Source organism: Polypterus senegalus, chromosome 11 (assembly GCF_016835505.1).
Source record: "Polypterus senegalus isolate Bchr_013 chromosome 11, ASM1683550v1, whole genome shotgun sequence".
Classification (NCBI taxonomy): Eukaryota; Metazoa; Chordata; class Cladistia; order Polypteriformes; family Polypteridae; genus Polypterus; species Polypterus senegalus.
Window position 1 is genome coordinate 161,470,071 of NC_053164.1, and position 15,909 is coordinate 161,485,979.

At 38.3% G+C, this 15,909-nt stretch overlaps 1 protein-coding gene across 1 annotated transcript in view; it reads right to left on the reverse strand.

Annotated features, from left to right (window-relative positions):
- cwf19l1 (CWF19 like cell cycle control factor 1) overlaps positions 1–15,909 on the reverse strand; it is a 182,593-nt gene that overhangs the window by 142,746 nt on the left and 23,938 nt on the right. Inside the window, exon 4 of the mRNA XM_039769980.1 lies at positions 8,061–8,162. Within this exon, the coding sequence (XP_039625914.1) occupies positions 8,061–8,162 (102 nt within the window). The remainder of the gene's footprint in view (positions 1–8,060; positions 8,163–15,909) is intronic.

Below are 15,909 nucleotides of genomic sequence, written 5' to 3' on the forward strand. Positions count from 1 at the left end.
GGAAAACCTTCATCATCTAGAATTGTAGTGCTTAACATAATGCTTATCAATGGTAAAGCACTTGAACTATCCAGTTCATTGCAGACTGCAATCTTAAATTGTCAAGTAAAAATGGGTTAAAAAAAAAAAAAAACACAACACACACACCTGAGGAGTTTGCATCGCTAAGTGGGACAACACTGTCTGACAGTTTACTTTGCAGCTGGCACAGATGTCTGACTAGAATTGTTATATCTGAACCAAACAGCAAAAGAAAGCCATCACATGATCAACGTCCAAGCCATTGGCTGTAAAATTGATAAGGAAATCTGCTCTAAATCTTTTCCTTGTTCCCAAATGTTATGAATGATTTTAGTATCTGTATTTGTGTTCATATATGCAAGCATACTAAAAATGTGCTTTTTGTTCATGGCTTTCTTATTTTTTTTTTCTACCATGTTTGTTAAATTAACTCGAAACTCTAACTTACAAATATTTATTCATGTTTGATACTAGTTTGTATCCTGTGTTATTATTGTCATCTTTGCTTTTATTCCTATTGTATTCCTTTAAAATATTTGTGAAGCGCTCTGTGCATGGAAAAAGTGCTATAAAAAATAATACTACTAATAAAAAAAATTAGGCATTTAATTTTAGACAGTTCAGGTGTTGCTAACTTGGTTAGTCTTTGTATGGAGTTTGCATGCTCATTCCATGTGTATGTGGACTGGGTATGTCTAACTTCAGGTATTTTTTATAGCTAGATATTAAAAGTGTGTCATTAAGTACGCCTAGTTGCTAAAATATGTTTGTTCCTACTTGTGTTGTTAAAGTACATCATCCCAATTTAGGCTCAAAGGGAGCTCCCCATTTTTTCCACGTTGCTTATTAAGTGAATGATCTGAGATGTAACTATCACAGATGTTCAGTATTTAATGTAAATGTGTATGCTTGTAGAAACTGTAGTATATACATGAAAAAAACCTTTATCTTTATTTTTGCTATTATTGTTACCAACACAGTTGAAATAGGGACTTCAACAGTATTTCAAAAATATCACAGCACACTTGTTATTCGATTCATGCATTTTTTTGATTTTGCTGAAAGCCTTGAACTGTCACATTATCATGAAAAAATTGAGTTCTATCACAGATAGTAAAACTATGTATTAAGTTGACAGATTAAACAAGGAATGATATATAATTTGACAACTCTAAACTAACTCTAACTCTGTTTTATACTTGCAAAATTGTGTCCATGTTGACATTTTAGGGAGTAATAAAACACTAATAAAATTTGACAAAAAAAACTAAATAAAAACTAAAAAAAAAAATAAAAACAAACTTAAAAATATTTTAAAACGAGAAAAACACTGGCTTTTCCCACATCACTTCTAACCTAAAGTTATTAATAGGTCTGAAACTTATATATACAGATAAATAAAACAAGTGAATAATGTTTAATACATTGTTTCATTCGAGCCTGTAATTAAAAATGTAACAAAAGTACATTTACTGTAAAAATAACTCAATGCCCTCTAACATGAACCTCGTGTGATAGGACATGTATATGGACCCCAGAATTATCCACATTCAAATATATTAAATATTCCCCAGAGATACCAACATTTGAATTTGCATTATGTTTCAGTTTTCACATTTCTGAATGTACCTTGTCAAGTAATAATAATAATAACTAGCTGAAGCCCGCCGTAGGATATGGCGGTGTAAGAATAGGAACGGAAAACAGTGAGAAAGGAATTCAGTATAATAAAGGCTTAGGAAACCACCGCAGCAGTATAACGAAAATAGCAAGGAGCAAAACCAATGGTCAAGAGAGTACCTTCCTGTAGCAGGCTACAGAAAACAGATATAGATAGACACTGCATTCACTGTGTTGCCCAGTCGACACGATAAGTCAGCACGTCCGCCCTATTGCGAGTGGTAAAAGTGACATTTAAAGTAATACAGTTAGATGTGGAAACCGGGTTTTCTGATGAAAAATCAATAACATTTTAAACAGTATCGTTTACATACAACAGATTTTGGCGAATCGTTTATATGCAATTATTTTATATCCATTTATACACCAATAATGGCAATTATTAAATAATAATAATAATTTTTATTATTATTATTAAATAAGTCCTCCCGTATAAATAACATTTCTCAGACTGCTTTCTTTCATCTCCGAAACATTTCTAGACTTCGTCCTGTTCTTACGCAACACAGTAATAAAGTATTGGTTAATGCCCAAGTCACCTCATGTATAGATTACTGTAATGGTATTCTGTCTGTCATTCCACAAAAACATATCCATCGCTTACAATTTATTCAAAATTCTGCTGCCAGGATAATAACCTGCTGTTCTAAATCCACTAAACATACTGTACTACACCTATTCTCTCTCAATTTCACTGGCTTCCTGTTAACTACAGAATACAATACTAAATACCACTCTTAAGATTTAAAGTTCTCCACAACCTCACTGATCTCCTATAGACTGACACTCGTCTCGTTCACTCTGATTCTCATCTGCAGCTGTACTTTCTGTACCACACATCAAACTCTGTGCTATGGGAGCTAGAGCGTCTCTCATAGTGCTCCTCAACTCGGGATATACAGTGGTGTGAAAAACTATTTGCCCCCTTCCTGATTTATTCTTTTGCATGTTTGCCACACAAAATGTTTCTGATCATCAAACACATTTAACCATTAGTCAAATATAACACAAGTAAACACAAAATGCAGTTTTTAAATGATGGTTTTTCTTATTTAGGGAGAAAAAAAAATCCAAACCTACATGGCCCTGTGTGAAAAAGTAATTTCCCCCTGAACCTAATAACTGGTTGGGCCACCCCTAGCAGCAATAACTGCAATCAAGCGTTTGCGATAACTTGCAATGAGTCTTTTACAGCGCTCTGGAGGAATTTTGGCCCACTCATCTTTGCAGAATTGTTGTAATTCAGCTTTATTTGAGGGTTTTCTAGCATGAACCGCATTTTTAAGGTCATGCCATAGCATCTCAATTGGATTCAGGTCAGAACTTTGACTAGGCCACTCCAAAGTCTTCATTTTGTTTTTCTTCAGCTATTCAGAGGTGGATTTGCTGGTGTGTTTTGGGTCATTGTCCTGTTGCAGCACCCAAGATCGCTTCAGCTTGAGTTGACGAACAGATGGCCGGACATGCTCCTTCAGGATTTTTTGGTAGACAGTAGAATTCATGGTTCCATCTATCACAGCAAGCCTTCCAGGTCCTGAAGCAGCAAAACAACCCCAGACCATCACACTACCACCACCATATTTTACTGTTGGTATGATGTTCTTTTTCTAAAATGCTGTGTTCCTTTTACGCCAGATGTAACGGAACATTTGCCTTCCAAAAAGTTCAACTTTTGTCGCATCAGTCCACAAGGTATTTTCCTAAAAGTCTTGGCAATCATTGAGATGTTTCTTAGCAAAATTGAGACGAGCCCTAATGTTCTTTTTGCTTAACAGTGGTTTGCGTCTTGGAAATCTGCCATGCAGGCCGTTTTGCCCAGTCTCTTTCTTATGGTGGAGTCGTGAACACTGACCTTAATTGAGGCAAGTGAGGCCTGCAGTTCTTTAGACGTTGTCCTGGGGTCTTTTGTGACCTCTCGGATGAGTCGTCTCTGCGCTCTTGGGGTAATTCTGGTCGGCCGGCCACTCCTGGGAAGGTTCACCACTGTTCCATGTTTTGCCATTTGTGGATAACAGCTCTCACTGTGGTTCGCTGGAGTCCCATTGCTTTAGAAATGGCTTTATAACCTTTACCAGACTGATAGATCTCAATTACTTCTGTTCTCATTTGTTCCTGAATTTCTTTGAATCTTGGCATGATGTCTAGCTTTTGAGGTGCTTTTGGTCTACTTCTCTTTGTCAGGCAGCTCCTATTTAAGTGATTTCTTGATTGAAACAGGTGTGGCAGTAATCAGGCCTGGGGTGGCTACGGAAATTGAACTCAGGTGTGATACACCACAGTTAGGTTATTTTTTAACAAGGAGGCAATTACTTTTTCACACAGGGCCATGTAGGTTTGGATTTTGTTTTCTCCCTAAATAATAAAAACCATCATTTAAAAACTGCACTTTGTGTTTACTTGTGTTATATTTGACTAATGGTTAAATGTGTTTGATGATCAGAAACATTTTGTGTGACAAGCATGCAAAAAAATAAGAAATCAGGAAGGGGGCAAATAGTTTTTCACACCACTGTACATCACCTCGATTCAATAACACATTTTAAAACTACCCTCAAAACGTATCTTTTCAAACTGGCATACAAATTGTTTGATCAAGAGCGACGGTGTACGCGGAAGTAGGATTAGAGATGGCGGACGGGGCTCTGTCATGTGTATTCCATGGTCTTAGAGTTGGTGGGCGGGGCACTCTTTCATGCTTGCCCTTAGTTAGAGTTGGCGGGCGGGGCTCTGTGAAGCGTATCTCATGGTCTTAGAGTTGGCGGGCGTGGCTCTCTGTCTTGCGTGCCCTTAGTGAATTATATATATATATATATATATATACTTTGCATTTATATAGCGCTTTTTTCACTACTCAAAGCACTCAGCGAATGCAGGTTAAGGGCCTTGCTCAAGGGCCCAACAGAGCAGAGTCCCTATTGGCATTTGCAGGATTCGAACCGGCAACCTTTCGATTGGCAGTGCGGATCCCTAGCCTCACAGCCACCACTCCACCTGAGTAATGAGGCATCTCCGCAGATACAAGAATCAAAGTGTCATTTTCTATTAAATGCTACAGATGGTTGTACAATAGAAAGGTATGAGAAGTTCAGCAGACTAACATTTTACTACTCTTTGATCCAACGAATCCATCTTCTGCTACTGCATCTGGCCCACTGCCTTTAACTTCTGGCCTCTCTTGACCTCCCATTTCAATGGAAGAGAAAAAGGCAGAAGATATAGACAATTTAGAAATGGAGTTCAAAGAACTTAGCATGTCTTTCTTCATCTTTTTGCTTTTCATCACACTGTTACACCCTAGTAGAACCACCAACCAGTCCACAGCAATGCAGCCGCCACTATCCATGTCTTGTCTATTTGTACTCAATTTGTTTGGGGAGAAGTCATATTGGTAGCTCCCCCTTACTGTTCTGTCATTGTTTTACCATTTTAAAATTAAAGTAGAAACCAAACGCATTAAAACCAATTATAAAATTTATATAGGAGTATTATATGTTTGCTTTATAATTACAGAGGTATGTTGGATTTTCACCATTTGGTGCAAAATAGAAATAGGTGGTTCAAAAACTCCTTCCCTCAGAAATTACCTTGAAAATTACTGGTAAAAATACTTCCTACCTCACTGCGTTTTCATAAATAAATCTAAGAAATGCAAACCTTTTCTGAAAATAGGAGTTTTACTTCTTTTAAATGAATGCTTTGGTAAGTCTGTTTTTCATACTTTATGGTTGTACTGTATAGGTAGACACTTTTTAGGATATTAGTAAAATACATCTTCACTTAAAAAGTAAATATCTAGAGCAGCTGACAGTGTTCCACAATTGTAAAAAAAATAAGATATTCAATCTACAGAAAGGATTGTTAACAACTAACCAGTGTAATGTTAATCAAAACCTGATACCACACACAGGGAAGCATATGACTTGCAACTTAAAACCTATCCCGTCTGCAATGCAGGATAAGGCTGCCAGATTAAATATTGTTATTCAAAAAAGTGGTCTTGTTTGAAAGCAAAAGCTGACACTCGATGGTAAAATAGCAGTTGGTTGTTTTACCTGTGCTAATTTTGACATGAAGTTCCTCCAAGATGCACTTAAAGATGTGATTTAGGAAATCACTTCCTTGATCAGCCTATCATTTAAAATGGTTAGCTTATCTTTATTAGTTAGAAAGAATCCTAATATTTTCTTATTCCACTACTCTGTACTTTAATCCACAAGAGTAATCTGAATAGTTCTTCTAAATGCTTCTCCGGTGATCTAATGGTGTCATTTATCATTTTATATCTTATTCTATTTTATTTTTATTACAGTGCTTTAAAACACCCACTTTTAAAGAAAGTCATGACAGCCAACATGCTGCGACCCACAATTAGTTTGTCTTAAGTAGATGCGAGTTTGACAAAATTCCTAAAACAGTGAGGTGTAACTGGAAATATTCAGACCACCTTTATTAAAATATTGCCGCCCCTGTAAAGAATAAAAAAGTAGGCAGATAGCGTGGACCCTGACTTGATACTGTGACAATCCTGCATTTCCATGTGAATCCAAAGGTGCCCAACTGTATTTTTATTCTGAATGCTGTAATATAAATGGTACCCTGCTGCTACCAAATAGATACCTGCAAAATAATAATAAAACAAGCATGCTTTCAAACCAACTACATCCTGACTGCTATTTTACTTCTCTTGCTATTCTCACACTGTCAAAGTCTTATTAACTGACCCACATTGTTCCTGGTTGCTTGTCAGGACAGGGAGCCAGTGCAGTTTGCTACATCATTGTTTTAACTTTTTTTTTTAACCTTGCGATGTGTCTGCAAAATACGAAGTGCTTGTAACAATAGTGCGTGGTTCACATTTGTAGCTTGTGTCCTGCGCTAAAAACGTATTGCAACATTTCTTGCTGCTACAAGGAAAGCTGTGAGGAATGGGTAAATGGTAACTAAGTAGGATTAACTAGCTTGGTAGAGGTTTCCTGCTCAACAGGCTGAGTGGTTTAAGCCTTCTTCATCCGAACATCAGTACTAGACTGAGAACAAGATGGTAGTGCTGACACTTCCCTTTTATATTGTGTAGCTGTTCGGGAATTTGATGGCTCTTGTATTTAAATAACAGATGTCCAAATATCATTAGGATTTAAAATGCAATTCCCTTGCACTGTAAAACATTAAACAGACTTACTTTGAAGCATGTACATATGTAATGGCAGCATTTAGGTATACATCACATTTTAAATGATCTAAAAGCAAATCAGATTTCTTCTGCAAAAATTAAGCATGAAATGCATAGCTTAGTCTGGGAGAATTTCAAGCCAAACTGTATGGAAATTTACGTTAACAGACATGACATTTTTAAGGTCACAGTGCTACAACATACCACACTGGCAGAAAAAAAATCATTCTGTTAGCAATCAAAGTTGGTAACCCAAAGAATACATAAAGTGACAAAATAAAGCACATTACCAATCAACGTGGCTGACAGCAAAGGATTTTAGCAGAGTTTCTGGAAGGCCTTACTTACTATGAGAGATGCAAGAGCTGAAAGCCAAGCTAGCCAATACTAATTATACTGTATTCACATGTTTGAAATTTTACAGGCCCTTGTTGTGATGTCCCGGAGAAGCACTGCTGATTTACTATTGCAAAGCAATTTAGAGCTGGCCCTTTTTTTTCTTTTACTGAAACTAAAGACAAGCTGATCACAATGTGCTTATTTTTAATTATTATTATGAGCATATGAACTTATAATCATAAGCTAACACTCACAGCAGACTTCTGAACTGTGCTATCAACTGTAAATGCACTATGCTTCAGTATTGACAAAGTCTGCCAGATGAAATTATTGATGCTAAACTTAAATATTCCAGTCAAACAACTAAGAGCTTTGCTTAAAAGCCAACAGTAATGCAAAATGGCAGCTTATGCCATGCTTTCATTTAATGCTTGGAAAAATGTCTACAAGGAAAATACATAAAGAAAACCTTTTTTTTTTTTTTTAATTTATTCTTGCGATATCTTTCTTGTTGTCTGATAACCAATAGATGGATCCTAAGGAATCTTTGCCAACTCTGAACAACATAGTTTGATAAACTTAAGAGTTGTTTTCTAATTTGCAAAAAGGGTGGAGGGCACAAGCAAAAATGACTTACTATATGCATGCCCCCTAAAACTGGGGAAGAGATACTAGAAATTGCATCACTTTTTAGCAAAAATATAAATAATGTTTAACCAGAGCTTACATAACAGTTTCAAATATATTTAGAAAATCATATGAATCAAGTTAAAAGCATGTATTCTCAAAACATAGTATCAAGAAATATCAACATCTTATTTTTAACCTTTTCATTCTCAGAGGTACGCACCCAAGTAAATTATTTTCTCTGCTAATTCACATCCATCTTCATCAGGGAAAAATTTAAGAGATTCTTGGTCTGTGGCCCCCAAAATGTAGGTTTGTATTGGTACTAAAGGAGGGAGAAGACAAGAAAATCAGTTAAACTAAAGATCAACATACTACAAACTGGTATAAACAACATGCCTTTTCAATCCAATTTAAATTAAAACTAAATTTTTAAAATGCAAACATTTATCCTTATTTCATTTACCATTTTTATAAAAAAAAAAACGAAGTTAAAGCAAAGATTTTTGTTACAGTTGTTTACACAGAGGCAAGGACTGAACTAACAACTATGTGATATAATACCTAGTGGCTGGACTACTACACTCCGATAACCAGTTTCATTTTTACTTCCCTCTCTAAGAAATGTAAACAATTGGTAATGTTTTGAGAGGCAAACTACTTATTTACAAACAACCTAAGCTAAATACTAAGTATTAATAGCATAGCTGTTTTTTAATCAATCTTTAACTACAAGCCTGAAAATATTCATTCTCTTAAAAGCACCAAGTAATGAGAATAACTTTGTTACTGATTGAGAAGCGAGCTAATAATTATTATCATCAAAATGATCAATTTACAAGGGAGTTAGCAACGGTCAATTCAGAATGTCAGTCTACTTACAAACTCACTGGGTTCTACTACTTCTGCAGCAGGGCTGCACAAGTAATCATGTATTAATCTCCATTACAACTGTATTTCCTGCAACATACAAATCATGCAAAGTGGCAATTAATTCATTTCATGATGACAACCATCATTATCAGTCTCACTGTGAAGAGGTTTGAGTAGAGTGGAGGAGAACGGAGCAAAACCACTATATGTGAAGAATCATAGGGATGTAAAGATAAGCCAGCTAAGGCAGGAGCCACAGTCACTTAGATGCAAATTTAAGGAGGCTAGTGAAAAAGAGAGGGATGCTTCAAGATAATTTTGAAGCATCCTAAGGAAGCTGCTCATCACTCACCACAGAGCTGAATGATACAGAACGATGGCGAAAAACTATGCCAGGAAATTGACAGTTTTTATATAAAAAAACATTCAGATTCACCAAGCAGTTGTTGGGCCAGAAACACATTGCCTACCTTGTTTGACCCCAAGAGGAGATGGACCATTATCTCCATAACACAACTAGTGATACAGCAAAGAAAGAGGAGCTAGGAGAGTGTAGAGCTCTGAATAAACCAATTAGACCCACAACTAATTTTGACAGCAACAAGCCTAACTGGAAAGAGATCAAGGAGGTGGTGAAGTCTGCCAGAGCTACTGCCATATAAACTGCCATCGACTGGGGAAGAGCTTGAAGGTTTGGTTATGGGTGGCTGGGCTGGGGGGTGTGGGGGATAGGACAAGGTAGCCCATCAGTGGAGAGTCACAAAAGGTGCCTGTATTCCTAAAGAGGAAAACTCTAGGATGATTGAACAGTTTAGGACCACCATGCTGCTGAGTGCTCAGGGGAAGATTTTTTTCAGTTTTGTTGCATGACACTGGATTGGATATATTCAAAAGAATCTGCACATTCACACCTCAGTACAGAAAGGGGGAATCCCAGGAGTGCTCGGATGCTTAGAGTACATTGGAGTGGTCACCCATCTCATGCCGAGAGGCACGAGAAGAAATTGTAAACTTGACAGTTCTGTGTCTGGATCTGACAAACATATACAGATCTAAACTTCATCATCTGATTGAGATTATACTTCAATTGCACTACGTCGCATATTTTCGGACTATTATAACAATTTCAATCTGAGAGTCACAGCTGGGTCTGTTACATCAAATTGGCACAGGCTGGAGAAAAGGATCATTTTACTGGATGTACCATTTCAGTAATTCTCTTTACTTTGACAATGAACATGCTGGTTAAATAAGCATGAGGGTGAGAGCTGAGGCTCGCCAAGTCTGGAGTCAGACAATCCCCAATTACAGCTTTACGGATGACCGGACAATAATAACGTCAGTGCTGGAATGCAGATGGATCCTACAGGGCTTACATCATCAGAAACTCATCATTTGGGCTAAGATGGGCTTTAAGCCGATGGTATTAAGGATAGGGAAGGTGGTTGAATGGTTGTGCTTTTTTGTGGATGGTACAGAAGTTCCATCTATCTCTAACAAACTGGTCAAAAGCCTCGGCAAGATCTTGAAGTACTCTAGATCTATCAAGGCCACGAACCAAAAGTCGGCTTTCCTGGCAACAGTGGATAGGTCAGGCCTGCCAAAAAGTTCTAAAGCATGGTATAATTCCCAGGTAGAAATGTGTCAGCAAGACACATGAACGAAATGGGAAAGGGCTATGGACCGCAAGATCTCCAGGTCTGAGCAGCGGCAGGCAGAACCCTTACGGATCAGGTTTCTGATCCAAGCTGTCTATGACATCCTGCCAAGTCCATCCAACCTCCTCTTCTAAGAAAGGGTGACTTCTCCAGCTTGGCCCTTGTGCCAGAGAGAAGGGACACTTGAGCATATCCTTAGCAAATGCCCGAAAGCAACAGGTTGACCAAGTATTGAAGGTGATTCCAGGAACCATCTCAAGTGCCAGAGACCAGATTAAGTGCACCGGACCACTGATGCAGAGGATTGTGTTTGTCAAAGTGGGAGAAAAGCCCAGCCATCAGCCAAGAGCAGTAGTAGGGCTCTTGGAAAAAGCACCAGATTGGCAGTTGAAGGTGGATCTGGGGAACCAGCAACGATTTCCAGATAACATCGTAGAAACCACCCTGAGGCCAGACATCGTCTTTTTTTCAGGTACATCCAAGCAGGTGGTCTTGCTGGAACTTACAGTTCCTTGGGAGAAGAGGATGGAGGAAGCCCAAAAATATAAGTATGCAGAGTTGGATAAAGAATGCCACAGATGGGGGCAGTGTACATGGTGTTTGCTCACAGAGGTGGGCTGCAGACGTTTTGTAACCCAGTCTCTGTATAACACTTAGTCTTCTGGGCATCACAGGTGTGCACAAAATAAAAGTAATTAATTAAAGTTACAACCAAGGAGGCAGAAAAAGCCTCTAGATCGCTGTGGATGAAGAGGAGTGAACCGTGGTCACTTGCTACTTGGGCACAAGCTGGGAATAGATCACTCCTGATTGGGACACCTGGGCGAAGGTGTCCGATGTTTAAAGACCCTAAAGCACGAGATGACCCTAGGTTACAATACTAGTGAAGTGTCCAATAAATGTATGTTGTAACCATGTTTGTGTTTCTCCAACACTGTCAAGACTGAATGATAATAAAGAATACATAAAGGAAATAAAGGATATAGAGGGAACACACAGCAGAATAGATAAGCTGAAACATGATATAAAAAAAAATAAATCAAGAGGTACATTAAAGCAATAACTCTGATTTAAAGCTAAAAAAAATCTAGCAAAACTTGAAAGAAAAAATAAAGGAAAATATGATCATAATAGAGGATAAAATTTGAGGACTTGTTGCTCACCTGGAAGAAGTTAAGCAAACATTTATGACGCATATTGAATAAGCAGAACAACTGATATTCTCTGTAAACAAAGGCGCAAATGCTGTAGAAACCGAATGCAAATTGCTATGTGAAAAATTAGCAGTGTTTGAAGATAGATATAGAGAGAACAGCAACAGAATTGAAGGACTTCCTCAAAATTGTTGAAAGTCCCTACCCAGCGAAATTCGTAGATTATTTTTTTAAATTTTCAGGAGAAAATTTTGATCTGACATTGAGATGTCAGCAGTTTATCACCTATGTGGATTGAATGGCTCAAAGCCTAGAAGCTTGATTGTCAGACTCTACCGACTACGCATTAAAGAAAATGTAATATTGATTCTCAGACACAAAAAGGAGATTTTATATGAAAATAGCCCTATTTGTATTTTTCCAAACTTACACAAATCTGAAATCAGATACAGCCTCTTGTTTCCAACTAAACTGAAAGTAACAGTCAATGGACAATTTTAGACCTTTAGTTCTTCTAAAGCCACAGAAAAATTATAAAAAAGACCAATTCCAATATGCTTAAAAACATGAACATATTGTAAGTAGCAGTGTGTTTTGGCAATGCAAAGAAGAATCTGCTAGCATACCCTACTTACCCATAATACCTAGCAATAATATGAAGTCAAGGTTAAAGTTATTTATGAAACACAATGCTTTTAGTTAAGATTACCAAATCTCCTCAAAGGTTCAAAAGCAGTACCTCCCCGACCACATATTGACTTTTGCAAACTAGAGTGTTAAAGGTCTAAATTATGATCTTAAGAGAAAAAAGTATTTTTCCAATCTAACAGGCCTAAATACGAAGATAGGAGAATGAGGGTTCTACATCGGCGAAAGAGAAGCCCTCCCCGCAAGAAACATCCACTCATATATAAGATCAACGCAGCTGCACAAGGTGTAAAGGTGAAAGATGACACAATTAGGATGCAGCAACAGGTCAATGTGCCACATTCACGTCCTTCAAAGAAGATGGAGAGGTGCCAAGGAATTCAAGTTGGGCCAGGAGTATGCGTTTTTTCATAGGCTTCAGGGATTTTAGTGTTAAGAGGACAGATTATTCCAAATCTTTTATCCATGCCCCTTGTTCTATTTCTGGGAGCCTTTTCGACCCACAACCACTGAAAGTTATAACTGAAATCAGCCAGGCACAGGAGGACACACACATCCAGCCAAGGGGTAGTTGTAAATGTGCACGATGCTTTTATTAAAGCAACCCAAATAATTATTCCAAAAAACAAGTGTTCCAAACAAATAGTGTGGTGCTCCAAGTTTCAAAAAATAAAATATACCCATAAAATTGTGCAATCTTTTGGAGATTAAAACCAAGATCAAATAAATATCGGTTAAAATCAAGGTTAAAAATACTAATGCCGAGGACTTCCGGGATGTGGTCTACTGAGTAGACGTGTATTCGGCTCGCGCTGCAAACCTCACACTTTTTGCTCTGAAACCCAGATTTAGGAACTTTTACGTGTATTACTTTTAATCCAGCTGTAGAATGCCTAAATCGAAGGATAAATCCGAACGAGACCAAGAAAACTCACCACCGTCGGCTCCTGCAACTATGGCGCAGATTAGCCTTTTGCTAGAAGATCACAGAGCTGCGCTGTCTGCGGACTTTAAGCCTTCTTTTGAGAACTTATCGTCTAAACTGGACAGTGTTCAATCTGCAGTACACGACCATAGTCTGCATATTAGTTCTCTCGAGCTTGCTCATACCGATTTTGATCAACGTTTAGACCAGATCAAGGCGGAATGCTCTGCGCTCAAAAGATAACAGTGGTTAAAATCCAAGATTGCAGATCTAGAAGGGTGCAGCAGACGCAATAATATTCGGATTGTGGGTTTACCTGAAGCTATTGAGGGTCCACGCCCTACTACTTTTTTCTCTCAACTCCTTGTCGATGTCCTTGGATCGCAGGTGCTTACCAGCTGCGGAGCTGGACAGGGCACACCGGAGCCTAGCTCCCAAAGCCGACCGCCGGGGGGAAACCCCGGCCGGTTATCCTTCATTTTCATCTCTACCAAATAAAGGATCTGGTGATTCACGAGGCACGTAAGAGAGATGACCTGGTCTATAACGCCCATAAGATTTGGTTTTACGAGGACTACACCCCTGAAGTGGTAAGGCAGCGCGCGAGGTTCAAGGAGGCCATGGCAGAGCTCTACAAGAGGGGATACCGGCCTGCGCTTCTTTATCCAGCTAAACTGCGCATCGTTCTGCCGACTGGAGAGAGAAAATGGCTGCAATCTGCGTAATTATTTTTCACCTCAATGATCCTTTATCTGCATGGTTGCAAGGCTCATTCTATGTGACACTGAATTAATGGTTTTAATTAATCATTGAGGACATTCTGCTGGTTTTGAGGTGTTTGTTTTATTCACTAGACTGGTATGTTCATCTTACCGGGTGAGGTTACTTTTTTCTTTTCTTTTTTTTATAATGTTATGTGGACAGTGTGGTGGGAGTCCGAGATAGGAGGTTCTAGATGTTTGGATTATGCTGCTGTCTTCTTCATTTGGGGAAGGGGACTAAGAGGGTGAGGGGTGGGGGCGTGGGGGTGAGGGAGTTCAGGCCCATGTTTATGTGTTTTGTTTGTTTTCCTTTGCTTCTTTTCATTTACTTGGTTTTATTTGGATTGCAGTGTGTCATTTCCTTCACAGTGTCGGTGCTTAATGTGTTGCAATGTTTGCTCTATTCTTTCCTTCCAATTCGGTTCTATAGCTGTACTGTAATGTCGCTTGGAAAAAATCAATATCATTGACAGTAACATTATGGGAAGCCTGATTAGGTTTCTGTCCTGGAATGTGAAGGGCATGAATGGTCCAGTCAAGAGATCTAGAGTTCTCACTCATTTAAAGCGTCTCAAAGCAGATGTTATTTTTCTTCAGGAGACTCATTTGTGTATTAAGGATCAGAAAAGACTTAAAACGCCATGGATAGGTCACGTCTTTCATTCCAGCTTTGATTCCCGAGCAAGAGGTGTTTCAATCTTAATTAGTAATAAAATACAGTTCTAGCTCTCCGAGACGATAACAGACAAAAATGGAAGATTTTTAATTATTGTAGGGACTATCCTGCACAACCCTATTGTCTTGGTGAATGTGTATGCCCCAAACTTTGACAACGCCCAATTTGCTAATAACCTTTTGAGGATGATCCCCAATTTGAATACACACCTTCTGATCTTTGGGGGGGATTTAAACTGTGTTATTGATCCGGTACTAGATAGATCTGCCTCCAGCATAAAAGCCCCATCTGCCATGTCAAAGTCATTTTCAGACTTTATGACTCAAAATGGATACATTGATCCATGGAGATTTCATAATCCACAAGCCAGAGAATATTCTTTTTTTCCCATGTTCATCACACATATTCTCAGTATAGACAATTTTTTTATTAATGACTCTTTAATTTCAAAAATCCATAATTCTGAGTATCTCCCAATTGTTATCTCAGATCATGTGCCTTTGGCTATAGACATCGCTTTGTCCACCTACCATACAGCTCGACCCACTTGGAGGCTCAATTCCTTGCTTCTCTCAGACCCGGCCTTTTGTGAATATATTTCTGTTTCCATTGATGACTTTTTAATTACGAATAGGTCAGATACCATCTCAAATTCCTTATTATGGGAGACTCTTAAGGCTTATCTAAGAGGCCAGATTATCTCATACGCATCTCATCTGTCCAGATCTAAGAAATCCAGACTAAAAGACCTATCTACAGAAATTCTTAAACTTGATCACCAGTATGCCCTGAAGCCTTCTCCAGAAATATATAAGCAGCGTCTTAACTTGCAACTTGAGTTTGACTTGATGTCAACGAGTGAGGTGGAGCAGCTGTTATTACAGTCTCGTGGTAACTATTATGAATACGGGAGAAAGCTTTCGTTTGTTAGCTCATCAACTAAGGCATCATAATGCCGCCCGTCACATTATGCAAATAAAAAATACATCAGGGACTTTGACCCAATTGAAATTAACTCTGTCTTTAAGGCATTTTATACCAGTCTTTACACCTCAGAGTTTCCTCCCAACTCAGGAAATATGCAGCAGTTTCTTGACAGTTTAGTTATCCCCACAGTTGAGGCAGTTAAAGCAGTAGAAATTGATGCCCCCCTTAATTTGGATGAGGTCATATTTTCGATTAAATCCTTACAATCGGGTAAATCCCCTGGTCCTGACGGATTCTCTTCAGATTTTTATAAGAAATTTTATCCCAAATTAGCCCCATTACTCTTGTCTGTCTTTGAGGAATCATTAGAGCAAGGTTCTCTCCCCATGACGCTGAGACAGGCCTCTATCTCACTATTACTTAAGGAAGGGAAGGATCCGACTTTTTGTA